Here is a 26787-nt window from a genome sequence, read left to right as displayed (position 1 = left end):
CTCTAACTGGAAATGTAGGTAGACAGCCAAAAGACACTTTTAGCTTTACTTGATACGTGGTTTTATGGCATGCAACGAAACTCCTAAGACAACTCTTTATACAAAGCACACAGGATCTCCAGTCCCACTGGTGGTATCTCAAGAGAACAAGTAAAGCTAAGAGTCTGCTTGCAAGGGGAGGCCGTGTGTGTGTGTGTGCGTGTGTGTGTGTGTGTGTACGGAGGGAGGGAGGGAACGGGTCGGGAAACGTCCTGTTTTGCTGAAACCAAGCTCTTCGGCAAACCTCCTTCCTTCTACCGCTGTCCGGCCTCCCGGATCCGGCAGGCCACCGCCGTGATGAGCGCTGCGCCCTTGCCGCTGCCGTCCTCCGACTGGAGGAAGGTCACTTCGCACTTTGGAGACAACTGCTTCACTGTTTCGTGCATGATGGTGGAGAAGCTGTAGGACACAGCGGGGGGGAGGAAGAGACGCTGATTTAACTTGGCCTCAGGCTGCAGGTGCCAGCCCCACAAGGAACAAACCCCTTCGCCCCCATCATCATAGCTGCCTTCAACAGGGTCCCAAACGGTGCCACCGACACAGAGGAGAAAGGTGGCGGGAGAGAGAGCTGCCAGGCAGGAGGCACTGCAAAGCCTAAGTCTCTGTTCTTCAGCCCAAATCCACAGTTAGCGCAACATAACCATGCTCTCCCTCCACTCAGGAATAAAGCTGACCCCCTCTCCGGTCCCACCAAGCCCTGAGAGCACTAATAAACCTTAATAGCCCTGACCAGCCTCATCTGGGGGGATCTTCAGGGCCCTCCCTCGACCCAGGGGCACCTGAGCCCTATTTAAGCTCAGCCTTGGGCCCTCAGTCCCTGCCTGAGCAACGCTGTCTCAGGAGCTCTGGCACAGTCATATCTTTGCTTGGCTGTGGGCCTTCTTGATCCAACCGTGGACTGACTTCTCGGTTTAGACCTGCCTCACCCTGGTGATCTGGACTCCTGGTTGAACCTGGTCACCACCCCTGGGTCAACCTGGCCTCAGGTCCTGTGGGACTGGGTCCTGGCTGGTGTTGCCCATCTTGGTGCCCCATCCTTTAGGGAGCAGCTGGTTCTTACTGTGCCTTGGCAGAGGTTATATCGGTGACCCACCGTCAGCCCTTGAGACCCTGAAATACCTCCTCTGCTCTCCAGCTGCCCCATCAAGCTTTCCATACTGGCTCTTGCTTAGCATCCCACCTGCCCAAGATGGGCAGATGCACAAGCGGGAGCCTCCTGGGAGGACAACGCTGAGCAACTCACTGAGGGTGCAGCTTGTAGAGCGTCCCATCCACGCCGACTGTGACCTTGAGGAAGTCCAGCCCGCGGTTCTCCCGGATCTTGTCCACCACGGCTGCCATGCCGGCCCCGCAGAGCTGAGCTGCCCGCCGGGCCACCACCGTGCACACCTCCTTCACGATGATGCTGTCGTCGCACGTGGTCTCCAGGCCGAGATGCTGGAGGATGGAGCGGACCTGGAGCAGGGCCAGGCAATCGCTGGGGAGGACATGAGGGCCAAGCAGTATTAGGAGATGGAGAAACCTGGATGTGTGGCTTCCCCTTTCTATCTGCATTCTGCAGAGCCCGAAGACTTGGGTGACACTGGCTGGAAGGGCTCTACAGCTCCCCTCTAACCTCAGCTTTCGGACCTGATGTGGCTCTGATGTCACATCCTAATCAGTGAGGCTATTTCAGGACAAAGCCATTGACTGATTAACTTGTGGCCCCTTTCTGTCCAGGGCAGAGGATAAAGAGGCATCTGTGTTTCCAACCCCAGACAGTTTCCTTGTCTCTCAACACCAGCGCCAGCAGAACCGCATGGACTTTGCTGACTTATCATCTGCGTTGCACTACCTTACACCAGCCTGGCTCCAGACTGAGTGCCTGGGACTCCTCCCACAAGCCCTGGGAACACTTTCCCCAAACGAGATCTCTCCTCTGATCTGAAGCTATAAGGCCAGAGTTGGTGCTCACCCTGCCTGTTGGACCTCACCTTTCTATCTGGGACAAGAACTTGGTCTCAAAGATCCCTCTGGTCTTCAGTCTCTCTGAGATCCGTCCCCGGAAGAGCAGCCCTCGCTTGGTGAAATCCATCAGGATGTTTCGGACGATCTCCCCCAGGTACATCCCACTGATCATCTTCTCAAACCTAGGAAGGAGAGGGCAAGGCTGGACATCAGGACAAGAAGGGACGCTGGCTCTAGATCAGGATCCCAGCTCTGCCAGATGCCTTTGACGTAACCCTCTGGAGCAAGTCCAGCAGCGCCGTCCCCACCCTGCAGGCAGGGGACGAGGGACACACCGGTGTGTTGCAAAGCCAGGCTCTGCCCTGCTCATCATCCCCTGATGCTCCCCCAAGAGGCTGGTGGGGCAGCATGAGCCGTTCTGGACACCCAGCCTCATCGGGGGCCCCTTCACAGCCCCCCCAAAGCCACCACACACCTTTGCTTCCCAGGGTTGAGAGACAGCTCGTCCACCGCCAAGTCGAACTCCGTCCGGATGTCATCCAAGCACCCGTCGTCACCAAACGCCCCCCACTCCATGTTGACACACATCCTGCCCTCCTCCCCTTCCACCAGCTCCACGTTCCTCATCTCCTCCATGTAACAGGCGTTGCTGCCTGTGCCTGCGGAGAGAGAAGCGCCTTTCAACGGGGATGTCGGAGAAGCGAGGCACGTACGCAAGACAAAAGCCCTCAGACGCCTTCTGCAGCCAGGACCACCCCACGGGGGCGGGTTTGGGACCACGGGCAGAGGAGCTCCATGAGAAAGTTTCAGTCCTCACCGACTATCAGCCCAACTTCGCAGTACGGATCTTCGTACCCGCAGGTCATCATGGTGCCCACTGTGTCATTTACCACGGCGACTACGTCCAGGTCGAATTCCTGCAGAGGGAGGGGATCGCGTGGGTTATTTCTGGAGGACGCAGCTTGCTACGTCTTCTCCCGCGACTGGGAAAGGACCCGTCTGCTGAGCGTGGGTGTCCTCCAGGCACTCACGGATTTCCTGCAGCCCCACGCGTCTGCAAGTGGACGCTCAAAGCTCAAGACACCTCCAGCAGGACACAACTGTGAGGAGCTGGCACGCTGGGACAGCCCTGCCAGAAACAGCCCCCCAAGGCAGGAGCTTTGGGTGGTCTGCCCTGAGGAAACGGGCATGGTGTCTCCCTAAGTCACGGTGAGACAAGTCCGCTCCAGCTCTGGCCAGAAGCCAGCTCTTAGCTCCGGGGTCTGAAAATCCAACCTCTAGTGATGACTAAGGGTGGTTGTTAAAATTCAGACACTCATTAGCCCTGTGCTCAGCCCATTAATTTGCTTTACAGGGCAATTAAAAATGCCAAAGACAGCCGGGATGTGGGAGCAAGCAGCCGGCTTCTCACAGCTACGTGGACGCTCACCTCTCTCCTGTGAATTGCCTCTTTCAGCAGGTTCACCACGTCTTCTCCTTCACAGCCCGTCGCCTTGAAACCTTTTGTCCACTTCAGGAGAATCCCCTGTGGCGGAAACACCCCACGGTGAATCACCCAGGCTGCTGGGAGGGAGGGACAGCCCCCCCGCGTCCACCAGCAATCTGTGGGCACTGCCCGGCACGTGGAGGTCAGAGCCTCACGCCTGGAGGACGCCTCAACTGGGCTGTCTCCAGAGCTCAAGGGATCTGCTTTTGCTTTGATGCAGCAACGGGGCTGTTCAGAAGCACCGGCAGCTCCCAGCTCCTGCCTTCCCCCCTCTCTTGGGTCGCTATATCCGACCTGCCACGGGGTCATTGATGCTGGTACGTAGCTTCCAGCGTGCTTTGGCTTTTCAGCCAGCCCTGGGTACCAGACATGTACGCTACCAGGTGGCTTGGGGTTACCTCATCCAGGTTGGTCTGCTGGCAGGGGAAGGAGAACGTGAATCCGAGCGGGAGCGATACACCCTTCATTCCCATGTATTCCAGGAAGTCGGAGATGCAGTGGACGATGTGGTCAAAGAGCTGGGTGTGCAAAGCCAAAAGGAGGAGTTACCATCACAGCAAGAACCTCAGCTGGATGCCAGCCTGCCTGACCTACTGGAGATGTTGGTCCATTCCCAAACCAACAAGGCTTTGAACAGACCAGGCTGCTGCTCCGCTCCGCTGTGTGAGGTGAGCAAGCCCAAAACAGCTCCTTTTTTGTCCTCTTCCCCCACCGACAATGTGGTCACACTGCTGTGATACCTCCACCTTGCATCCCCAAAAGGGATGGAGGGGCTACCAGAGAGGTGACCAGCTTCCCAGGGGTGACACGGGAATCCAGTCCCTCTGCAAGGTATCCCCAGAGCCCATCTGCTAGAAATATTCCCAGTCCCTCGGCACTGCCTGGAGTGGTTTGCAAACCTTTTTTTTCCATCTGCTAATAAGACTCTGGAGACACCTCGTACTGCTTGTGTTGTGGTTTCTCTATCTGGGAAATGGGGGTGATGCTTATCTGCCCTTGTGGAGTGTGTGGGATTCAGGGTGGTTCAGCGATGTCTGGGAAGAACACAAGTTCTAACCTAAAAACCGGTCTCAGGCTTCCTAAAGCACATTTCAGACTCCAGAGCCTTGGGCAGAACTTGCTGCTCCAAAGGCAGGAAAGCACCAGCCTTCTCCACGCCTGGTTTTGCACCCTGGAAAGCAGAGCAAGGCCAAAACCCTCTCCTGTGGTCAGCCAGCACTACTGCCTGCCACTCCTGCTGCTACCCCTGGGGAGATGTCCCTGTTTTCCACCTCCAGCTGCCCATCCTCACCTCCTCTCCCGTCCCCTGCATGATCTCCACCGGGATGGAGTAGATCTTGTTGTGCATCTCGACGCCGCGCCTCATCCCGTTCCTCACGCGCACCAGCAGCACACGGAAATTGGTACCTCCCAGGTCCAGGGCGAGGAAATCTCCTTTTTCTGAAACCCAAGAGAGAATCATCAGGAGAGAGATCGTGACCAGGGGCATCCTGAACGTGGGACAAAGCGGATCTGAATCCTTCCTCTTCCTGGGAGCGGACCAGAAACCAAGACACGGCTGGGAATGGAGAAGAGCAGGTGCAGGTAGGAGGGTGATGGAGAGGTTTGCTCCAGGCTCGGGGAGATGAGAGGGCCTCAAGCCAAGGGGCAGGCGCACACCCAAGCCACCAACAGAACTGGGAGCACAACCCAGGACAATGGTGGTGAGAAACCTGCGGCGGCGAAAACCACAGTGAAAGCCCAGGCTTTGTGTTCAGTCAAGTGCAGAACGTCCCGGAGGCTCAGCCGCTTTTCCCAGTACCATACTGGAGGTTAAAGAGCTTTGCACCACTCCCACTATGAAGTGGGAACTGGCCATGGCAAAGGTCCCAGCCCTTCCCTAAGCGGTGCAGATGCTGGGAGCAGTGATGGTGGCTCTTTGCCCCATGCAGGGCGTACTTGGCTTGTAGACACGGTACGTCACCTGTCCCGTCTGGAGTTGAGCACACGTAGGTGGGCAGCATTTTCACCGTTGCCTCTGCGTGCGTCTCCTTGCCCAGCCCCTTCTCCATCTCTGTCCTCATCCTTTCCTTCACCTCCAGGAGCTGCTCGTGGCTCAGCTTGAGCGCCTCCAAAATCTTCTGCCGTGCCTTGTGCTGGGCGGCCAGCCTGTAGGCCACCGCCGTCACCATGGCTGCGCCTTTGCCGCTGCCATCTTCTGACCTCACGAAACGGATCTCGCAGTCCGGCAGCAGCTTCCGCACCGTCTTATGGAGGCGCCGGGCAAAGCTACGGAGGAGGAAAGAGGACCTGAGTGTGCCACCACGGGTGACGTGACGCTTGGGGCCCCAAACAGTGGTGCCCAGGGGAGTATTTGGAGATGCTCTGCTCGTGCCAAGCTTTATCCACCGCTGGCAGGAACAGATTTGTGCTCTCTCACCCTCCCTCCCCACCAGCCCTGCCTATCCCCGTGGACTCACTGAGGATGCTTCTTGTAGACGGAGCCATCCACGCCGACCGTGGACCGCAGCCGGTCCACCCCCTTGTTCTCCTTGATGCGTCGCAGCACGGCTGCCAGGGTGGCCCCGCACAGGTTGGCTGAGCGGGTGGAGACGATCTGGCAGATGCGGTGGGTGGCCACACAGTCTTCATGAGAGGGCTCCAGGCCCAGCTTGGTGAGGATCTCATGAGCTTTCTGCAGCCCTTCTTTCTCCCTGCACATCAAAGAACGAGAGGATTCATGCCTGGAAACCCAGCTTGTGCCATCTGAAGTGTCCTGGTTTGCTCGGTGGACAGCCCTGTGATGGGTCCTGTTTTCCCCCAGCACAGATCTCAAGTGATGGGCTGGAACCCCAGGAAACCAACTGGATTGTACTTACTTCTCAATAGCAGAGACGTATCTGGTCTCAAAGTGGCCGGTAGTGAGCAGATCTGGTGTCAGTCTTCCTCCAAACAAGAGCCCTTCCTTGGCCATCTTCACCAGGATGAGTCTGACCAGCTCTCCCATGTACATCCCACTGATCATCTTCTCAAACCTGCCAACGGGGGGAAGCACAAGATCCGTTCGTTCGGCTGCGTGTGCTGTGAGGTGGCCACAGGTTGACCTTAAAAACACTCGGCAGCCTTCCAGGCCCAAATGCAATCTAGGTAATCTCTTTCCAGAGTAGTTTATCCCATCACTGAGAAAATAAAGCCATGTTGACATAACCATCATTCTGCAAGGAGAACTTATGGCTACCTGAAGGGTGGCTGTCAGTTTAGAGAGACACCCCCGCCTCCGGCCCCCAAATCCCACCCATGCTGCCAGAAGCCATTTGGGGAATGGGAGATCTGTAGGACTTGGATGCGGACATTAGGTGGTGGTGTTTGCCTTGGCTGGCAGATGGCTTCATTGGCCAAGGAAAGAAACAGAAATCACCACATTCAAGCGAAAGGCTCACGAGGGAAGCGGGTGTTGGGTGGTTCGGTTGGGCATCCCAACCCAAATTTGTGGTGCAGCCCCTATTTGCATTGGTGCAGCCGGCACGGCGGAGGGCGCGGTGACCTAATTAACTAGGACGACCTCTTCGGTCCCACTAACGCCAGCGCGATGGGAGGACAGACAGCGCAGAGCAAACACCGAGCCTGAGCCGAAGCCAAGAATCTGCTTACAATTGTTTGCCAGGGTTGAGCGAGCCCATGTCTATCTCGCGGTCGAACTCCGTCCGGATGTCGTTGAGCACGCCGTCGTCACCAAAGGCCCCCCACTCCATGTTGATGCACATCCGACCTTCGTCCCCTTCCACCAGGTCGATGTGCCTCATCTCCTCCATGTAACAGGCGTTGGTACCAGTACCTGAACCAAGCACGGGGACACGGTGAGAGAGGTGGTTGCCTTTCCCTTATTCCCCAAAATTAGCAGCCAAATGCACCACAGAATGCGAAGATGGAAGAAAACAAACTTGGGGCAATGCTGGTTTTTCTAACATCACTATCCCCTTTCCTTTTCCCCCCAAAAGACCCTGAAACCTGCAAGAAACATGGTCTCCTTCTGGAGTTCATGCAGAGATGGACCCCAGTTCTCCCCCCTTGCTGCAGCTCACCAACAATGAGGCCAACTTCACAGTTATGATCGTCGTAGCCGCAGGTCATCATGGTCCCAACGGTGTCGTTAACCACGGCCACGATGTCAATGTCAAAGTCCTGAGGTGGTGGAGAGGAAAGAGAGGGAATCAGCGTGGCCAAAACAGGCTGAGACCTCTCCGCTGTCACGGGGGAGCCAAGGTGCAGAGCCTTAAGTATCCCGTCCCAGGGAACCGTGTGCCCCAGTCCCACCAGCCCAGGAGGTGACAATAGACCTGCCCAACCTCTTACCCCTCTTTTCTTGATGGACTTGCGCAGCATCGACACCACGTCTTTCCCCTCCACGCTGCTGCATTTGAACCCCTTCGTCCACGTGACGAGGATGCTCTGCGGAGGAACAGCAAGAAGGACCGCTCGGAGGACAGACCCACCAAGCCCCGTGTCTCAAGGGCTCCCCGGTGCAAGGCAAGGGCTGGCTGGCTGCACGGGTCAGTCCCTCCGTTATCAGCTCGCGAGCTGCAGTATCAGCCACGATTTCCGCGTCTCTACGCAGATAAAATTTATGGCTGTGAAACAGAGCGCGAGTCGCTCGTTGCTGCTGCCGGCAGGAGGGAACGTGATTCCCGTGACTGGGTTTTATGGAGCCAAACCTGTTCCCAAGCGTAGGGAGAGCTCCTTGACCCATCCCTGCCGGCTGGGGGATCTCACCATCCCCCCCACGGCTGTGTCCCCACCCAGCAGAGCCACTGCAGCCACCTGAGCTGAGCCTTGGGGGAAGGGAAAGGGCTCGATGGCATCCGAAATCTCCAACCCTCCAGCCCCAAATGCCTTAGCGAGGCAAACACCTGCCCTGCCTTACAGATGGGGAAACAGAGGCACGGAGATAAGCAAACCGAACAAGGTGACCAGCGACAGATGCTTCCTTTCCCAGTTTCTTGATTTTTTGGGGGGTTTTGTTTTGTTTTGTTTTGTTTGTTTTTTCCACAGCCCTCATCCACCGCCAGGAGGAAAGCGTTAATCTTCTTCCTCGTTACTTCTGCTGAACCGCTCAGGCACGAGAGCACGACTTGCCCCATCCCCGGTACAAAACGCCGCTGCGTTCCCGCCCGGGGAGGACGTGCTGGATCGCCAGCGCTCCATGGAGCCGCCCTCCTTTCCGATCCTCCCCGGGAAGCCGGGTGAGATAAGGGCAAGGAAAGCACCAGCCTCCCCCCTCATCCTCCCCCCCCCCCCCGCCCCACCAAGAGCCAGAGCCTGGCAGAGGCTGTGGGTGGCAGGAGAGGGGCCACGTGCCTCGGCTGGGCTCTGCTCGCCGAGATGTTTAGTCTCCCAGCGAGGTCACCAGCTCCCGGCGGAGAGCCGGCACGGCTGAGCGGAGCTGACAGCCATCGATTCCCGGCTGCCTGGAGCATGGTGACATGGCCCCCCCCGCTCTCTCTCCCTGCGCCGGCTGCATGATGGGGGATGTGATGCTCGGCACGTCTGGGCTGCCTTGGGCTGCGGGCGGGGGAAGAGCCGCTTTCCGTGGAGGCAGCCGTGCAGAGCGGAGGAATCAGCACGTTAAATATCACCTCCTAAACCCCCACAGGCCCCAGGACACATCCTTTGCTCCTACCAGCACCAAGACCTTACACACTCCCCAAACCCAACGAGCCTAATTAAAAGCACAAGCTAAACTGGCGTGGGACAACTATTGCCCCCATCCCACTGCCACGCGAGGAGGCGAGACCTCCACTCACCTCATCCAGCTTGGTCTGGTGACAGGGGAAGGAGAAAGTGAACCCAAGCGGGAGTTTCTTGTCTTTGATTTTCAGCTTCTCCATGAAGTTGGCCAAGCACTCGGCGATGTGGTCAAAGAGCTGGGAAAAAAAGGCAAAAAGTGAGCCCTCGCCCGGCTGCCCCGACCGAGGTGATGCACCAGAGCAGTGCCTGCACCCCTGCCCGCTTGAGGGACCGATGGTCTGCCACCCATACGACACCGTGGTCCTCGCCCATCACGATTGCTTGGGGTCAGGAATTAATAGCTCCAGGCAAAGGAAGGCAAGGACGTACCCAGATCCTGCTGGGCAAGGCAGCAACAGGATGCTGCTCCAACCCCATTCCACAGCGCGGGGTCTTGTGGTGACACCAGCCCTCCCTTCAGGCAGGAGAACTGCCCCAAGACGGGTGGTTCCCCGGGAGAGCAAGGACTTGGCGGGGAGAGGGGGTTGAACCCACCTGCACCCCGCTGCCTCGCATGAGCTCCTCGGGGATGGCGTAGATCTGATTCTCCATTTCGACCTTCTGCAGGCCGTTGTCGGACACCTTCACTCTCAGCACGCGGAAATTGGTGCCGCCAAGGTCCAGCGCCAAGAAGTCCCCGTCCTCTGCGGGAGCCAAGGCGAGAACAATCATTTAACTCCGCAAGTCCCTTTCGGCTGCATCAGCACCCACACCAGACCACCCCGCAGCAGGCGAGGAAGTAACCAGCCCAAACATGAGGGTAAGGGATGATTTCTTTTTTTTACATTTTTTTCATTATTTTATTTACTCTTATATTTTATTATCATTATTTTATCAGAGCTGTGGCTGTATTTCCTGCTCCTCCTCTCCACCCCTGGCACCCCCATAGCTGATGGAGGGACCAAAGCAACTCCTTTTTAGACGTATCCTGATGCCCTGGGTAGGGAGTGCAGGAGTGCGTCTGTGGGCACGAGGACAGATCCCACCAGCCCTATCCAGACCAGCCCATGCCCAAACCAAGGGTGCTCCTGGGGAAGAAGAGCTCCAGGCTCAGGCTCCGTGAGGAAGAAGGCAGCAGAGCCCTGTTGAGAGCTCCCAAATCTCCAGCCCAAGTGTTTCAAACCCTGCTAGCCAGCTGTTGAAAGTTTGGGTAAACATTTGATATGTGGGAAAAAAACCCCTCATGTTCAGGCTTGGCTGCCACAGCCCAGGACAACCTCCCCTGCCCTGCCCCAGGAATCCCGTGCACTCTTGGCATGTGGCTTCTCGCCGAAGGCAAGATTGAAAGGTGTAAGCAGGAAACCAGGGAGGAAAAACATCCAAAAGACCTTGGGGAACTCACTGCTGCCTTCCCCGGGCCAATGTGGGAAGCAGTTTCTCCATTGGTGTTGGCCAAGGAGACCCAGGTCCTCCTGCCTCCGAGACCCAGGTCCTCCTGCCTCCGAGACCCAGGTCCTCCTGCCTCCAAGACACAAGTCCTCCTGCCTCCGAGACCCAGGTCCTCCTGCCTCCGAGACCCGGATCCTCCTGCCTCCGAGACCCAGGTCCTCCTGCCTCTGAGACCCAGGTCCTCCTGCCTCCGAGACCCAGGTCCTCCTGCCTCCAAGACCCAAGGGCTGAGCCCAGCAGGTTTCACCTCCTATTTGTTTTTATTGTACCAGGCACCAAGGCAGCTTGCTGAATTTCGGACCGAGACCTGGGATGCAGGGGGGAAAAGCGCCAAGCTGGCTGTTTTAAATACCTAGCAGTGTGGGGAGAGGGATGGGGGAAAGCCCTCTCTCAGCACTGTTTGATTTTCTGAATGCATTAAATGTGCTGTGCTGGCTCCCCCGGGCAGATTACAGCACCCGGGGGCCGCATTGTGCCCGCCGATGCTTTTACAAAGGGGCTACAGTTGAAACAAAAAGTGTGGTTTATTAGTATTCAAATGACACCAGGCCAGCCAGCATCTCCAGTGACTCCAGCTGAAAAGGCAGCTCGCCCGTCCAAGCCTGCGGGGCGTCCATCTGTCCTGGCGTCTTTCCTGGGGCTGACCCTCTGAGGACTTGGGGCGAGGGAACCGGGGCCGGTGACGGCCTCGGAGCCTGGGCTGAGAGCAGCTTTATAAAGACCCTCTGCGGCTGAAAAGGTCTATTAAAAGCCGTCCTCGTGCTCTGAGGAAATGAGGAGTCAGAGGGGCTCAGAGGCGACAGCCTCGCTGCTCGGGATGGGGAGGACTGCGGGGGTCAGCGCATCACCCCTGGGTGATCAGGTCGGGTCCCGGCTCTCGGTGGTCTCACCGAGCCCCCCTGTGCCGGTGGCGATGCTCCGGCTGCAGTCCCATCGGTTAAGGTTACACCCCAAGACTGACCGGCCGGCGGGACGATTTGATGCCGAGGTAGTTACACCATTAGTTCAACAAAAGCTGAATGAAGTTCAGCCGAGTCCCTGCACGGGCTCTGGCCAACCCCGCCTTCACCTCTGGAGCAAGAGCTCTTAACCCAGAACCACGGCGCACTCCAAACCTGGACCCCATCAAAGCTTTACAACTCATCCCTCCTTGAGCAACACCCTCGGCGTAGCTCTGAGCGAGGCAGCGGAGCCAAGAGATGCCCAATTCGGCGCTCGCAAGGCTGGAGGATGGCACGGGAGCTGGCGGAGCACCAGAGTGCCCGAGCTCAGGGTTGGGGCAGTCGAACCCTGGATATTCATTTCTCCTCCTCGCCTCGCGCCCGCGTTGACCCTTTGCAGGGATGAGGTTTAAACCAGTTTGGCAGCTCGTTTCGCAGACTGTCTGCCAGCCACAGGGCATGCCTTGGCCGTGTCTCTCTACACGGATGCTGAAAACGCACCAGGAAAACCCTCGGCAAAGCTCCTCGCTGTCCCAGTGCCACCAGTAAGCCTACCGTGGGGATTTAGCCTCAGCCACGGATGGGCAGAGCTGGATGCGATGCCTGGCTGGGCACAGCTGGCATCACGTTCTACCCCAAACAGGGGTCAAGCCGTACTCCTGCTTCCCTGGCCGTCGGCACAGATGCCGTTCTGCTTGCTAGCAGAACATAAAAAAAAATGCCCCAGGGGGGCTGGTAAACATGCCAGGGCTAAGGATGCTGGAGCCAAGAGGGTCACAGGTTGCTCAGCTCCTTGGAGATAACGCAGGGAACCCAGGAGGAACTGACATCCCCCCAAAAAGGGCCAAGGAGGGGGGGACAGGGATGTCTTCCCACCCTGCCCAGCCCTCCCCACGCCTGGTATTTCGGCTGGAGCACCCCCTGCGAGGCTTCCCCTCGACCTGCCGCCCACCGACCCTCCCCACGAGGCAGCAGCGGGACCCACGCTAACAACCAGGCCTCCCCCTCACAAGCCGCTCAGCAGCCGCGGGAGAGGTACCCGTGGTTCCAGTGGCGACTGCTGAAGTCAAGGGGCGGATTCCCGGGCGGATCAGCTTTGCAGGAGGAAAAAAGGCAGCGAAATCCCCCTTGGAAAAGTCCCAGGCTGAAGCAATATGGCTGCATGATGGGCTGCACTGGCTGATATCTGGGTCCTCCCTCCGATTAGGGTTCCCTCGTTAGGTGATAAGGTAGAGGCTGCGATGCTGAGCTCACAAACCAAACAGTGAGGGCAAACACGGAGCTCTGATTCAAGGGGCCGTTTGTTCTCAGCAAAGCACCTACAGGTGAGGGTTTAGTGCCTTTAGAAACGCCTGCGCTCCCGGGAAGAAAGCACGGGGCAAAGCGGGCGGAGGAGCTCTGCCCTCCCTAGCTGGGGCCAGGGGACCGGAGCCTCGTGGGCGGGATCGTGCCCCAGCCGCTCAGAGGTCCCCAGACCTCCAACCTCAACCCTCAAGGCTTCCAACCGGCTGCAAGCCCGTTTTGTAGGAGTCTGCGGTCAAATCAGCTTAATACAAAATGAGAGAAAAAGCTGGAGCAGGTCCAGGCTCTGCCCCCCAGGGGGATGCAGGAGATGGTGGAGGCGAAGACCCCAGCGTTTCCCGCTGCCACCCCCGTCTGCAGCCGCCCTTGCCAGCCCTACCCTGCCTCCTTCCAGCAAATGGAGAGGCAGAAGAGAGAATATAAAAGCCCCGGTGCTTGCAGCAGCATCTCCACCCAGCTAGCGCTGGAGAGCAGCAAAGGGGCTCGTCGTGTGCTGGGGTGTGTGAAATACTGGGTTCGCAGCAACAAAAGATCTGGGGATTAACCTGGTGGGTTGGGTTGGGCAGAACCGGGCCCAGCAAAGAGCAGCTCACACCGACCACAGCGAGAGTCATCCCGCAGCGATTCCCTGATGTGATTCTTTGCTGGGGAGCGCGGTAAATCGCCGTGCGAGGGGCTCTGGGCATGAAAACAGCATTTTCTTTCAAGACCGTGGGCCACACGAGCTGGTTTTCTCACAGAAGCAGCTGGTTATCAGCAGGAACTGAGCCCACCAGCCAAGGGAAGAGTGTTGCAAAGAACCATCCTTTGAATTTCCAGGGATTTGACCACCAAAGTCCTGCAGCATCCTCCTGAAAACCCCAGGCCACGGATATCAGCTGCTGGGGCTTAGCGGAGGACGCACCAGAAGATCCTTGTGTCAACATTAGCGGGGAGGAGGAAGCATGGTGACACGGGCAGAGCCTGGAAAACCCAGGAAAGGAGCGGGGAGGAAGGCGGCACCCGCACCGAGCAAGCAGAGCCCTTGCTCAGAGTCACTGGGACTCCGAGGAAAAGCTTCTTTGGGCTCTGTTTTCCCCCAGGAGCCTGCGGTAGGATGCCCACCGCCTCGCTGCATCAGGGTGTTTCAGTGGGTGCTGGAGCCGAGCAAAGCAAGAGAAGTTGCTTTCAGGAGAGATTCCGGCTTCAGGAGCCGCGTTTCCCCCCCTCCTTATCACGCTGCATCAGGAACGGCGCAGGCAGCGAGGGTGCAGCGCCGGGCGGAGGCGTCGGGAGCCAAGTCTGTGTTTTGACTTCACCCCGCAGATGTGACCTTGTCTTTCCATAAGCGCCTCTCATCCGCCTCCATCCCGGGGAGCTGCCGGCTGCGCATTAAACAGGGCATAATCCGAAAGCAGAGACAACTCGTGCTACAGCCAGGAGGGGTAGGAAGGGCAGGGATGCTTTGCAGGAGGACAGTGTGGAGCCCCTGAAGCCGGCGTGGCATCAGGCCGGAGCTGGCGTGGCCACAAGCAGGGCTGGAGCAGCGGAACAACCTCTCCCTTGGATGGGAGGCAGCTGCCGACACCTCGAAGCGGGTGGGAGCAGGATTTCATGTCCAGCCCAAGTCAGACGTTGCCCAGAAGCTTCAGGAAAAAAAAAAAAAAACAAAAAAAAACCCAAAAGCAGAAGAAGGAAGGACGCACCCCTGGATGCTGAGCTCTTCCCAAGCTGTTGCCACATCACCTCGTCACAAAGCGACATGCCAGGGGAGCTGGCACCGAGCCCCACCTCGGGCTGGCCTCGGCTCACCCCCACAGCCCCAACGTGCCACCTTCCAGCTCCCCCCCGCCAATCCTCCAAAACCCAACAGCGGAGATGCCGACGCCGCTCACGGCCTGGATCCAGCTGGAGCCGTACAGGGAATCCCAGCTCTTGGCTCCCCAGGACTTGCTCGAAACCCTCCCGCTTTCCAGCCCCTGGGCAGCTGCAGCCCCGTGACTGCTCCAGCTGCCCTTTCACGGAACATTTTCCATCCTGCCATGCCCCTTTCCCCCCCGCTGCTGTGCTGTGCTGAGCTTCCTTCGGGCGAGGAATGCCAGCTGGGACGCTGGAGAAGCTGCGAATCGGTGAGGGAAGCCAAGGCTCGCCCTTGTAAGGGCAAGGAGAGGGATTGCACCTTCTCCCCAACACGGGTCAGGGTGCTGGGAGCTCTGCTCCTGCCTCTCGGGAGCTCTGACACATGCTCCACCAGCACCTTTGGCTGCAATAGTTCCCATGCCCAGGGGCGGCATTCTGGCTATCCCTGTAATTAAAAATATTCTTAAACATTTAAATAGATCAAAATCTCGATCCCGGGGCAGGCAGCCAGGTCCAGCTTTCGGGTGTACGTGCACCCGGGGGGGGGGGCTGAGCACACGGGGTGCAGCAGGCAGGACGGCTCTGGGTGCAGGGGGGCTTCAATACTTAAAGAGGGGAGCTTACAAGAAAGATGGGGACAAGCTTTTTAGCAGGGCCTGTTCCAACAGGACAAGGGGTAATGGTTTTAAACTAAAAGAGGGGAGATTTAGACCCGATGTAAGGAGGAAATTTTTACAATGAGGGTGGTGAAACAGTTTTCCCAGAGAGGTGGCAGAAGCCCCATCCCAGGAGATATTCAAGGCCAGGCTGGACGGGGCTCTGAGCAACCTGATCCAGCTAAAGATGTCCCTGCTCCCTGCAGGGGGGTTGGACGAGGTGGCCTTTAAAGGTCCCTTGCAACCCAAACCGTTCTATGATGCCTGCGACTCCCCAGGGACTTGTCCCCTGGGACCTCACCGAGCTGTTACCAGCAAACACCCACCCAGAGCTGGCCAGCGATGGAGACCCCCAGCGCCTCGCCTCGGTCCTCGCCTCGAGAGAGCGGGCAGCCAGCAGCGATGGGCTTTTTTTGGCCGTTTGAGCAGGGCTACCTCCCGGGTGCACCCTATTTAACACCATCGCTCAACAGCAGGCTCGCACCAGCTCAGCGTGCCTCTCGGGAAGCTCCAGTCTGCCCAGTTGCTGCCCGCCAAGGCCAGATCGCTTGAGACTCCAGCTACAGCTTCTGCGGGGACCCGCTCACCTCCAGAAGCCGGGTATGGAAGCGCAGCGGTGGCAAAACAGCTGGGGATGGGGAGGAAAGGGCAGACGGGTCTTTCCAGCAGCTCCCTTCCTCTTTATCCGCCTTTCCTGCCGGCTATCGGCAATCTCTGCCACCGAGGGGACCCCCATGAAGATGCCGACGCTGGAGCAACCCCAACTCTGAGCAACTCCAGCCAACGGGACCAACCGACCCAGGGACTTCCCCTGGGGCTGCTGCCAGCCCAGATGCGGAGCCGGGAGCAGCTCTGGCTCCTCGGGGCTCTGTCCCTCCCTGCCCTTCAGCAGCCAGGACCCCTCCACCGGCTTCAAGCACCGGGAGACTCGGCAGGTCCTTGGGTGGCATCTGCATCCCGCGGGCCGGAGGCAACGCTGCAGCGACCGTAACAAAGCTCCTTCCCGAAACACCAAGCTAGGAGAGGGGGAGGCAGGAGGAAACTTCCCATATGGATGCTCAAGGAAGCAGGTTTTGGGGTTGAGAGGGCCCAAAACGGGACTGCGCCCGGCTGGGAGCGTGCTGCAGGCACGGGAAGCGGGCAGAAAGGCCGTATTGTGAGGAGCCGAGTCTGGAGACCCCCCTTCTCCTCCTGTGGCCCTCGCGGCATTCAGAGAGCGGCTGGCACTGCCGCCCGCTTCAGCGCTAATGAAATCTGATGAGCAGGACCCGTGACTGTCTCTGTCCTGCCAGGAAGGGCACGCGAGGACTGGTTCCCACCCTCCCTCGCACCAGTGGGAACTGGGAGCCCATCAGTCCCAGCACAGAGCGGGGAACGAGACCTGTCTCCACGCTAAGCCTTGCTCAGCAGAAGCAGGATGAAGCCCCCAGGACCAGGAGCGAAGGTGGCCATAGGTGCCATCCCTGTTTTGGCAGCACCGTGAGGAAAGGTGGCCCCAGCCCTTCCTCCTGGCACGTGTTGGCACCTACCGAGACCTCCCCACCACGCTCTCCCTCTGCTCTGCCGGGAAGGAGCATCCCCCGTCCCACAGTACCTGTCCCGTCCGGGGTGGATCTCACAAAGGTGGGCAGCATCTTCACCGAGGCGGTGGGGTTGGTGTCTGCTCCCAGCCCCTTCTCCATCTCCTTCCCGAAACGCTGGGACACCTCCTGGAGGGTCTCCTCGGAGAGCCGCATGTGGTAGAGGTACTTGTCAATCTGAAAGGTGGAGATAAAGCCAAAAAGTCAGTTGAAGGGCTGGGGACATGGGCACAATCCCCGCGACACGTTCAGGACAGCGTTCAGCCCCCCCCTCACCTCTGCTGGGGCTGATGAAAGAAGCAGGAGCAGGTCGTGACCCACCCCGAAGGGCAGGACAACGGCTGGGGCAGGACGTGGCCGACACGGCCCCGCTGGCAGTGCCCCAACAGCTTATCTCCAGGCACACACCGATAGCGCCCACCACCAGTCTTGCGCCTCTTCCTGAGCATCCAGGGCTGCCCTCCTCCCACCAAACGCCACCCCGCGCCCTCCTCGGCAGCATCCCCCTGCCCAGACGGGTGCCAGCACCCCGCGGAGCTCCCGATGCTCTGCGGCACCTTCTCCGCTCATTCACCTACGGGCACCCAAACAGGTTGCGACAGAAGCAGGACCCAAACTCGACAACCTTCCCTGCCCGAGCCGTGAGTCAGGAGGTCGGCGGCGGAGGTTTTCCAGCCGCGGAGCCCTTCCTACGCCACGGCAGCACCGTGCCTCGACCTTGACCCCCCAGGGCCTCTTCCTACGTGAAGGATGCTCAGCAGGAATCCACTGCCCATTCATTTCTTCGCTGCTGAGATCACCCCTACAAAGGATTACGGTGCCAAGAGCTACTCAACCCCCTTGAGCAAACAACGCTGCGTGACACAAGTGGGTGCTGTGGCCGGAAAGGGAAGAAATCCACCCTGGCAGTCGTTTATACCCTTACGCCGAGGCTACGAAGATGCCCGGCTCCTTCTATAAATGGCATCAAAACATCTCGTCTTCCCTGGGAAAGGTACGGAAAAACTCCTCCCCGGCCCATCCATGAGCACCGTGCGTGTCTCCGCAGCCTGGCCGGAGCAGGGAAGGGAAACGGAGAGGCGGACAGACTGCCAGCTCCCAAACTATGCCCTGTTTCAATTAACTTCACTTAAAATTAATTAAAGGGCAGCTGCAAGCCCTGCGAAGTCAAGAGGAAAACTCCACCCAGGCAGCTCACCTGTCTGTAGGCACGTAACAAAAGGTCATCAGAAATCAAGCGTGAATTTTTTTTTGGTTTCTTTTTTTTTTATAGGGCTACGCTATAGGAAATGGGCATTTTGTGGGCGACTAATAGCCACCCGCCCCAGCGTGACCTCGCTCACGGATGCAGCCGCTCGGACCCTGGGCTGAATGAAACAGCTCAGCTGTGGTTTCGACTGCCTGCGTTTCAGGCTTGGGATGCTCCGGCGTATCCTTTCCCCCTCCCAGCTCTACTGGAAATTTGGCAGCTGAGTCCCCAGTTGCTCCGCTTGCTGCGGTGAGGTCGGAGGATGGAGGGAAGCCCGGCCTAGCCCGCTCCAGGAGAGATGCTTTATTCCCTGGGGAGCAGCATCCTCGCCCGTGTGACGGGTCAAGCCTCCTCCTGATTCCTCTCGGTGCTTTCGACTCCTTCCCACTAATTGGGAGCTGAGAGCGAGCACTCACCAACTGGGAGACCAGGCAGGCATGAGGAAAGGATAAGGATAAGGAAACCTGGCGTTTTCCCATCACTGGCTGTTTACCAGCCCCTCCTAATCCGCCCCAGCAGCAGGAAGTCAAACACTCCTCTCCTTCTTCTATTTGCTTTCGCTTGCTGAAAACTCCCACCCATGTACCCAGGCTCTGGTTACTGGCGCAGGGAAGGTGGCCGCTTCCCCAGCTTACCTCCATCCTCTCACTCCTCTTCTAGCTCCAAGAGGGGTCCCGGGTCCAGAGTCCACCCCCATGCCAGCCCCAGGGTAGGAAAACTCCCGTTTAGCTGCCCCGACATGATGCCATCAACCCTGGTTGGTGCCATCAGGCCAGGACAGACGGCCCAACCCCATTTCTTAGCCTTAAGCCAGAGATAAGGGTTATCTTGGCTCCCAGGGGCCTTTCACAATCTCCTCACGAGCCACCAACCTGCCCCTTGGCACAGGGAGGACCTCGACCAGACCCTTTCTCCTCTCCAGCAGCATCTAACCTGGGGTGTCGGTGATAAAAGAGACAAACCCTCTGACACTGGGTGCTCTGCCTCTCAGCAGCCTCTCACACCCACTCACCCACCCTCCCACCCCGAGACCTTCCTTCACTGGACTTCTTTGGCAGCCTACAGCAGTTCAGGGGGTCCTGGGGAGACCATCGCGAGCGGGGATGGGGTCCCAAAAAGGTGTCCCAACCCCAGCAGCGGGGTACCACACCAGCAGGGCTCGGGGCAGAGCTTCACCCGTGCACGAACCGCACGCTGCTGGTGTTTCTCTCCTGTCCGCCGCCCTGACTTCACTTGGTTTTCCTCCTAGATTGGCAAAGATGCTGCTTAGGGGAAGGTCTCGTCCCGGAGGTGCTTTGGAAGCTCGGATGGACCAGAAGCCATCGCTGTTTGCTCCTCGGCTCCCACCCAAGGCACGAGGCAGCGAAGGTGCTGCGTGCACAACCCACCAGCCCCCAAAAACACAGCGCAGGGAAACGACGTGGAGGTTTCACCTCCTTTCTCCAGGACAGGCACCGCTCAGCACGTTCCCCATGTCCTCCACGCTCCACCCTACCAGGAATAATCGGCAGTGTGAGAAACAGGGTGACCTTCTTCTAATCTCCAAAGCCCTTTAAAACCTGGATCATCTTCTCCTACTTGGCAGCTAAGGCAGGTCAGGGCGTCCTGCGGAACGGCTCCAGGGCAGCACCAGCTCAGCATCTTCTCAAGCAAGACCACCCCGGTGGGCACCTGATGCCCACCAAGGGAAAGCCACGGCCACCTTCATGCCCAAGGCTTCCCAGCCCCATGGCCCAGTTCGTTACACCCAAGCACACCTCGATTTGTGGCAAAGATTGGGTAAGACAGGGGAATTCAGTCTGCAGCACCGAAGCATGGGTATCTTTCAAGTCAAACAAGCTTCTCGGTCGTTTAACCTTTTTTAAGCTCATTGCTAATTGCAAATAAATAAAGTCACTAGGTTGGGATCCGGAACGGGGCAATTTGATTTCTGGAAAGCTTCCACCATAAATAATAGTGTTTCCCTGAGGGAATCTAAATAAACTGAATGGAGAAGGGACAGATTTAAGCTGGGAAGTGCTGGACATCCTCACAGCCCAGGCCAGTTGCACACAGGGCAGGACATCTTGTTATCGTTAGAGCCGCTGCGGGGGTAACGAGCTTTGATGGGATTTACTGGTTTTGAACTAAAGCTGAGCAACTCCCCATCTCCTAGCTCAGGGCTGCCTCCAAAGGCTCTGCTGCTTTCGGTGCTGGGGAAGTGCCCAGCATCGCCCTTCCCAGCTGCAAGGCCACCGTTGGGCAAGGTCCATCCACCCCAAGGCTGAAGAAACCTCCCGTTGCCCAATTTTTGCTGCCAGCTGGAAGCTGAGCGAGCTGTGCCGTGCTGAGCCGAGGTTTGCCTTGCCGTGACAGTGATCACTCACAGCTCCAGCACCAGCACGGCAGCTGGATGATGTTCTTTTGCCTGAAGACCTTCATCCTCCCATCAGGGCCAGACCCAAAGGGGTCAGGGCTGCAAATATATTAGCCTGCGAATCACTTCATTCTAATCCAATGCCACTATCCATGGAGGAAAATTGGGGTTTTATGTTTTCAAGATGATTCCATCAACACGAGAGTGGAAAATCCTTCCCCGAGGGATCCAGCCCGTAGCGCTGTCCCCCATGGGGTGCACGGGCGGTGGTACGGCTCGAGAGGGCCGAAGGAGGGAGGATGAAGGATGCTTTTCCCGCCCCCCGCAGTGGTCCCGGGGACCCTTTTCCCCATCGCTCGGTGGGGCCGTGGGGCAGGATTGCTGTCGGGGGTGGAAACTACAGCGTGACGGCGGCTTCCGGCAAAGAGCAACCGTTTCCTGCCAGCAAACGGCGGCGGGAAGGGGAAGGGGCGGTTTGTTCTCGTGTGATAAGGTCTCAGCCACATCTTTCACATTCATGATCCCCAGCTCCGGGAAGGGGAAGATGCTCGTCTTTAGTTTCTGGATCTCTTTCCAAAGTCACATGTCACATGGCGAGAACTGGATTGGGAACAAATGTTTCCAGTCCCCCCCAGTATCTCCCCGCTGTAGTTTTCAGCTGGATGTGCCTAATTTCAGCAGAACTGGGGGGGAAAAAGCATAACACTGGGAGAGGTTAAGCTGGGCTCTGGGCTGGATTCTTTTCCTTTTTGGCAAGAAAGTCAAATATTTGCTACGTACGAGAACAACAGAGAGATGTTCAAGTTCGGGGAAGCCTTGAGCACTCCTAACCCACACGTGTGCACAGTCAATCCTCTCTCCAGGGTAATCTCTGCCTGAAATTATTTGTTCTTTCCACCACTTCCCTCCCTATCTCTGTTTTTTACTTAAAACACGCTGCTTTTTTGAAAATCACTGAAGTTTTTCCGAATACTGACTCTCTCCCTGCTTCTTTCAGAGGGGGATGCTGTGCAAGCTGGCAGCCCTGCTCCCATCTGCATCGAGAGGCGACAGATTCGGGGAAACTGAGGCAGAAGGAGCGGCAGCGGTTCACCGAGGCCACAGGGTGAAGCCGGGAAAGCATCCAGCACGGAGGGTGTTTTATTTCCTGGCTCGGGACTGTAACCTGGCACGTGCTTTGCAGCTTTTATTGCCGGATTGGGGATGGGCGCCGCAGCACGGAACAGACCCTGCGCCCCGTCCTCAGCCCCCGCAGACCGAAAACCAGCGCTCCCCAGCCCCATGTCGCCGCGCCGTTACCCAGCCTGGGCTGAGTCAGTGCTGGGAACCGGCTGGTCCCCTTCCCCGTCCTCCCCACCTTCGGTGACACAGGAGTGATGCTGCACCCACCCTCCTCCAGCCCTGACCCCAGCAGCACCCACGTCCTTGGCTGCTATTGAGGGCTCCGCGCTGAATTAAACCCCACGTGCCCTCCCCGCCGCAGCCAAGCCTCTGATGACACACGCCCGGAGTCATCTTGAACCCGAGTGAGTCAGATGGTTTCCTGCTCGGCCGGTTCCTCCCCATCCTCAACCTCCCCCCCCACCAGGATGGCAGCTGAACCCCACGCCGGAGGTGGAGCCGGGCACCCATGGCGAAGAAATCACGCTGCAGAGCATCAGCGGAGGCCGGGGACCCGTCCTCGGGTGACCCCGCTGCTCCGTAGCCTCACAAAAAGCTCCATTTAACCGGGAAAACGTTCTGGTTTCCAGCTCAGGAGTCAGAGATGTCAAACTGCTCCCAGCTCCCCGCCAGCCCTGAGCAGCCCCAGCCGGCCTTTGAGACGCCTCCCTGCCCACGCGTCCTTTTTTCTCTCGCGTTTTAAACCCGGAAGGTCTCTGGGGCAGATCTGGGAGGCAGCATCCCCCTCGGATGCCGCTGGATCAAAAAGCCTCACTGGCACTGAGACCCCCTGCCTTGGATGCTGGGAGCATCCCACCGCGGTGGGGGAAACTGGGGCTGTGCCCTGCCCGGGCTCCCCACGGCAGCTCAGCCGAGAAGCCGAGGAGCAGGGGGGGATGCGGGGTGGCTTCCCGAAAGTGCCGAGGATGGGAAAGGCCGTCCTGCCGCCGAGCTCGGCGGGCTTAAGAGAAGCTGTTCAGTCGGTTTCCAGGAATTTGCAATCAAGCGTCCCTCCCACGGCCGCAGAGGAGCCTGCGAGAGGCAGCCAGGGAGACACCAGCGAGATAAAACGAGCTCCCCTCACAAAGGGAAAATGAAAATAAAACAGAGGGAAACCTGCCCCTGCCTGGGAACGGCCATAAATATAAGAAAATTAACCCCATCGCCAGTTTTTCCGACTTCTGAAGGAGCGATGGGGAAGAAGAGTCGCCAGCCCGGTTACTGAGCTCGTTCGCCTCCCGCTCCTCCCGTCGCATGACGAGGCTGAGGTTCAGGGATCAGGAAACCCAGCGTGAGCCGGCACATCCGAAGGGAACGTGGTTCATCCACGGCAAACTTTCAAGCCGGGATCTCAGAGGACGCTGCTGAGGTTAATTAAAGTTTGCACAATCCCTTGGGGGTTAGATAAGTTGGGCCTGCAACCCACTTCCAAGCCAGGCAAAGCAAAGGGCAAGAGGAATTTGAGGACGTGTGTGACATCCCCTCAGGTGGGCAGCAGAGCAGGTAAAGCTGGTGCGTGTCAAGAATGGGAAGAAAAATCCTATTTGGGGGGCTATTTTCAAGGCCCTGGCGTGGGCACAAACCACAGCAGTTGGAGAGGGCGCTTGATTCCCACGGCCGAGCCCCTTCTCTGCCCGAATCAAAGCAAAACGACGCACGACTCGAACACACCCCAGGCTACTGCCCGAAAATCTGCTCCCAAACACAGTCTCAGCTCCTGGGTTTGATAAAATAAATCCCAGCTTTCCAAGAATTTCAGCCCCTGCTTCTCCCTGCGCTGGGGATGACTCTCCCTGCTCCTTGCTTGGGAAGATTTATAAGCCAGGAATAATTTTTGCCTCCATGGTGGAAGCATCCACCCAGCTGCTTCCTCCCTTCTCGTGCAGCAAAGCCGAGCTCCGCGCTCTCGCCGGAGTCTGCGCCGACCCCGGCTTTGCCTTAGCGGGAGGATTCACAAGCGTTTGTTTAAAAATAACCCGGAGAAATCCAGTTGTGGAGGAGGCTCTCTGGGGCCAGGAGGGCAGAGCCATCTCCCGCAGCAGCCAGAGCCTCGACCAACGGCTCCTGGATATTTTATTCCCAAACACCCCCCCACCCCCAACATCTCAGCAACCTTTTTTTGTTTGGGCTTCGGAGCCGGGAGGAAAACGAAGCCGGTTCCCGAGGCTTCGCACACCCTTTTCCCGGTGGGTAGCGAAGCCAAGGACCTTAAACCAAACCCTTCCTTCTCCATTATTTCCAGCGCCCGATAAGGAAGGCACAAGCTGCCCAGGGCCCAAGAGGCAGAAGTCGGGCCGTGCCGCTGGCCTATTTCTGCCGTCGAGTTACACAACCCCTTCCCGTGGATTTGGCTGTTGCACAACCCCGAGGCCACTCGTGAGCAGAGGGAGAAGCTGAGGCCGTATTTTCTTACGGATCGCTTCGAGTTGGGAAATTATTTCTATGTGCATTTTTGGGGGGTTATTGGGGTTTTTTTAATGTTCTCTCTTGGTTTACTTCCTATTTAATGCAGGCGAAGGGCCACTGTGGCGAGTCGCGGTTCCTCCATCGGCGGCCCCAGCGTCACCCGACGGAGCGAGCCGGCGCTCTCTGCAGCCGTGCATTTTTGCATTTTGCCTTTTTTTTTTTTTCTTTCCCAAGCAAATCCCGACACTGTAACCAGGTACTGAAACCTCGGGAAGAGGAACCGCTGCACGACCTCAGCACTCGGAGCCAAACCCCTCTCTGACATATCCTTAGGTGCCCCAAACGCTGGCGGGGGGCTGGGGGAAGAGCCTTCACGCACTCTCCCAGCCAGCATATTTTATTTTTTTTTATCCCCAGGAATCACTTATTTCACACTTGCTGTTTAGAGCCTACGAGCTGCCCTGGCCAAACAAAGGCCGGCTGCTTTCCGCCAGCCAGAGCAGAGCAGAAACTCCTGCATTTTTCAAGTGCCTGAACTCCTGAATTACTGGTGACAAACGCCCCGTGCATCCCAACGGGACGCTTCCACCCGGGTTTGCGGTCCGGGAACAGGCTCTGGTCCTCCGGGACCCGTAAATTAAGGGAGGGGGAAGGTAAAAAGATATTTTCCGTCGCACTCAGTGCAGGAGGTGGGGGGGGGGGGGGGGGGGGGGGCAGTGACGGAAAGGGGGGAGGGCACGGCGTGGGGAAGGGGAACCCGAGATGCTGCGGTTGCATCCGAGCTCGGAGCATCCCCCGGAGGGGGGGGGGGAGGGGGGGAATTGGGGGTTCCCGCCGAGGGGCTGAAGGTCCCAGCACCGGGGGATGCTCCGCGCCCGCGGATGCTCCGCGCTGGCGGCAGGAAGCGGCGACACGTGCTGCGCGGGGCGGCCCGGGGGGTCCCGGCTGCGGCGGGGGCGGCGGGGAGGGGAGGGCACACACCCCCTGCACACCCCCCTCCACACCCCCCTCACACACACACACACCCCAAAACCCCCCCTCTTCCTCCTCCTCCTCCTCCCGCCGCTGCTCCGCGCCGCCGGCCCGCGGGGGGCGCCCGGCCACGCGGGGTCCCGCCGCCGCCCGCCGCGGCACGTACCGCACGGCGGCCCCGGCCGGGCAGCCCTCGGGCCCGCGGGGCGACAACGGCGCCTCCCGCTGCTCCCCCCGTTTCCCCCTTTTCCCCGTGATATCGAGGTTTTCGCCTCCTTTTTCCTTTTTTTCCCCCTTTTCTCTTTTTTTTTTTTTCTTCTTTCCTCCTGCCCTTTTTTCTTTTTTCCTTTTTTATAGTTTTTCCCTCTCCTTTTTTTCCCTCTTTTCCTTCTTTCCTTTCCTTTTCCTTTTTTTTTTTTTCACTTTTCCCGCTCTCCTTTCTTTTTCCTTTTCCTTTTTTCCTTTTTTCTTTTTCTTTTTTCTTTTTTCCTTTTCCATTTTTTCCTATTTTTCCCTTATTCCTCTTTTTTTGTTTTTCTTTTTTTTTCCTTTTTTCCTTTTTCCCTTCTTTCTCTTCTTTCCCTTTTTTCTTTTTTCCTTTTCTACCTTTTTCCCCTTCTTCCTTTTTTTTTCCTTTTTCCCCTTTTTTCTTTTCCCCCTTTTTCCCCTTTTCCCCTTTTTCCCTTTTCCCCTTTTTTCCCCTTTCCCCTTTTTCCCCTTTTTTCCCCTTTTTCCCCCTTTTTCCCTTTTCCCCCTTTTTCCCTTTTCCCCCTTTTTCCCTTTTCCCCCTTTTTCTCTTTTCCCCCTTTTTCCCCTTTTTCCCTTTTCCCCCTTTTTCCCTTTTCCCCCTTTTTCCCTTTTCCCCCTTTCCCCCTTTTTCCCTTTTCCCCCTTTCCCCCTTTTTCCCTTTTCCCCCTTTCCCCCTTTTTCCCTTTTCCCCCTTTTTCCCCTTTTTCCCCCTCTTTCCCTTTTTCCCCCTCTTTCCCTTTTTCCCCCTCTTTCCCTTTTTCCCCCTCTTTCCCTTTTTCCCCCTCTTTCCCTTTCCCCCCCCTTTTCCCTTTTTTCCCTTTCCAGTCCCCCCCTCTCCATTTCCCCCCCCCCCCCTCCTCGCCACCCCCTTTGTCCGGCGCATGCCCCCCCCCCCCTTTGTCCGGCGCATGCCCCCCCCCCCCCTTTGTCCCGCGCCCCCCCCACCCTCCCCCCCCACCCCCCCCACCCCCCCCACCCCCCCCCAGCCCACCCTCACCTTCTGCGCCTGGTCATGGTTCAGCTCCGTGAAGAAGTACGCGAGCAGGTGGGAGGCGATCATGGTGCGGGGGGTGCGGGGGGTGCGGTGCGGAGCGGTGCGGGGGGTGCGGAGCGGAGCGGAGCGGTGCGGAGCGGAGGCGGCCCCGGAGCAGCGCGCGCCGCGGTCCTCGCCCGCGACAATGTGGCTCATTGAGGAGGTTCCCCCGGCCCATGAGTGACGCGGCGCCTCTGCGGCCTCTCATTGGCTGAGCCGCGAGGGTGTGTACCCGGGGTGGGTGGGGCTAAACCCCGCCGCTAGGGGGGGCCCGAGGGGGGGGGGGGTGGGGGGGAACTGGAACTGGGGGGGGGCTGTGGGTGCACTGGGGGGTGTGCACTGGGGGTGTACTGGGGGGTATTGGGGGCGTGTGCATTGGGGGTGTACTGGGGGGTACTGGGGTGAACTGGAGGGGGCTA

The 26787-nt window shown here is 58.3% G+C and overlaps 1 protein-coding gene across 5 annotated transcripts; it reads right to left on the bottom strand.

The window, feature by feature from the left end:
- Positions 1 to 233: 233 nt before the first annotated feature.
- LOC104343979 (hexokinase-2) lies at positions 234 to 26395 on the bottom strand. 5 transcript variants are annotated; one of them, XM_086477086.1, is made up of 18 exons: positions 26333 to 26395; positions 16957 to 17119; positions 9731 to 9879; positions 9253 to 9372; positions 7805 to 7900; positions 7534 to 7633; positions 7103 to 7286; positions 6331 to 6486; positions 5932 to 6165; positions 5436 to 5740; positions 4764 to 4912; positions 3837 to 3990; positions 3416 to 3549; positions 2804 to 2903; positions 2462 to 2645; positions 2013 to 2168; positions 1283 to 1516; positions 234 to 438 (listed from the first exon to the last, which is right to left on the bottom strand). In XM_086477086.1, the coding sequence occupies exons 1-18, from the start codon at positions 26393 to 26395 to the stop codon at positions 294 to 296; spliced, it is 2826 nt and encodes a 941-aa protein (XP_086333212.1). In that variant the 3' UTR covers positions 234 to 293. The 5 variants fall into 5 exon arrangements, with proteins under 5 accessions (XP_086333212.1, XP_086333213.1, XP_086333214.1 ...); XM_086477087.1 differs by having other exon boundaries at positions 3416 to 3511; positions 3871 to 3990; XM_086477088.1 differs by having other exon boundaries at positions 3416 to 3511; positions 3871 to 3990; positions 26342 to 26395.
- Between the last annotated feature and the right edge of the window lie 392 nt (positions 26396 to 26787).

Source organism: Leptosomus discolor, chromosome 23, assembly GCF_034619465.1.
Source record: "Leptosomus discolor isolate bLepDis1 chromosome 23, bLepDis1.hap2, whole genome shotgun sequence".
Lineage (NCBI taxonomy): Eukaryota > Metazoa > Chordata > Aves > Leptosomiformes > Leptosomidae > Leptosomus > Leptosomus discolor.
The sequence above is the reverse complement of the archived record's forward strand: the minus strand, read 5'-3'. Positions and strand labels throughout refer to the sequence as shown.

Coding starts and splice junctions, on each gene's coding strand:
- LOC104343979 (XM_086477086.1), bottom strand. CDS start 26,395: ATGATCGCCTCCCACCTGCTCGCGTACTTCTTCACGGAGCTGAACCAT. Junction 5,741..5,931: donor GTCTACAAGAAGCATCCTCA/GTGAGTCCACGG, acceptor CCTCCTCCGTAG/CTTTGCCCGGCGCCTCCATA. Junction 2,169..2,461: donor CTCAACCCTGGGAAGCAAAG/GTGTGTGGTGGC, acceptor TCTCCTTCCTAG/GTTTGAGAAGATGATCAGTG.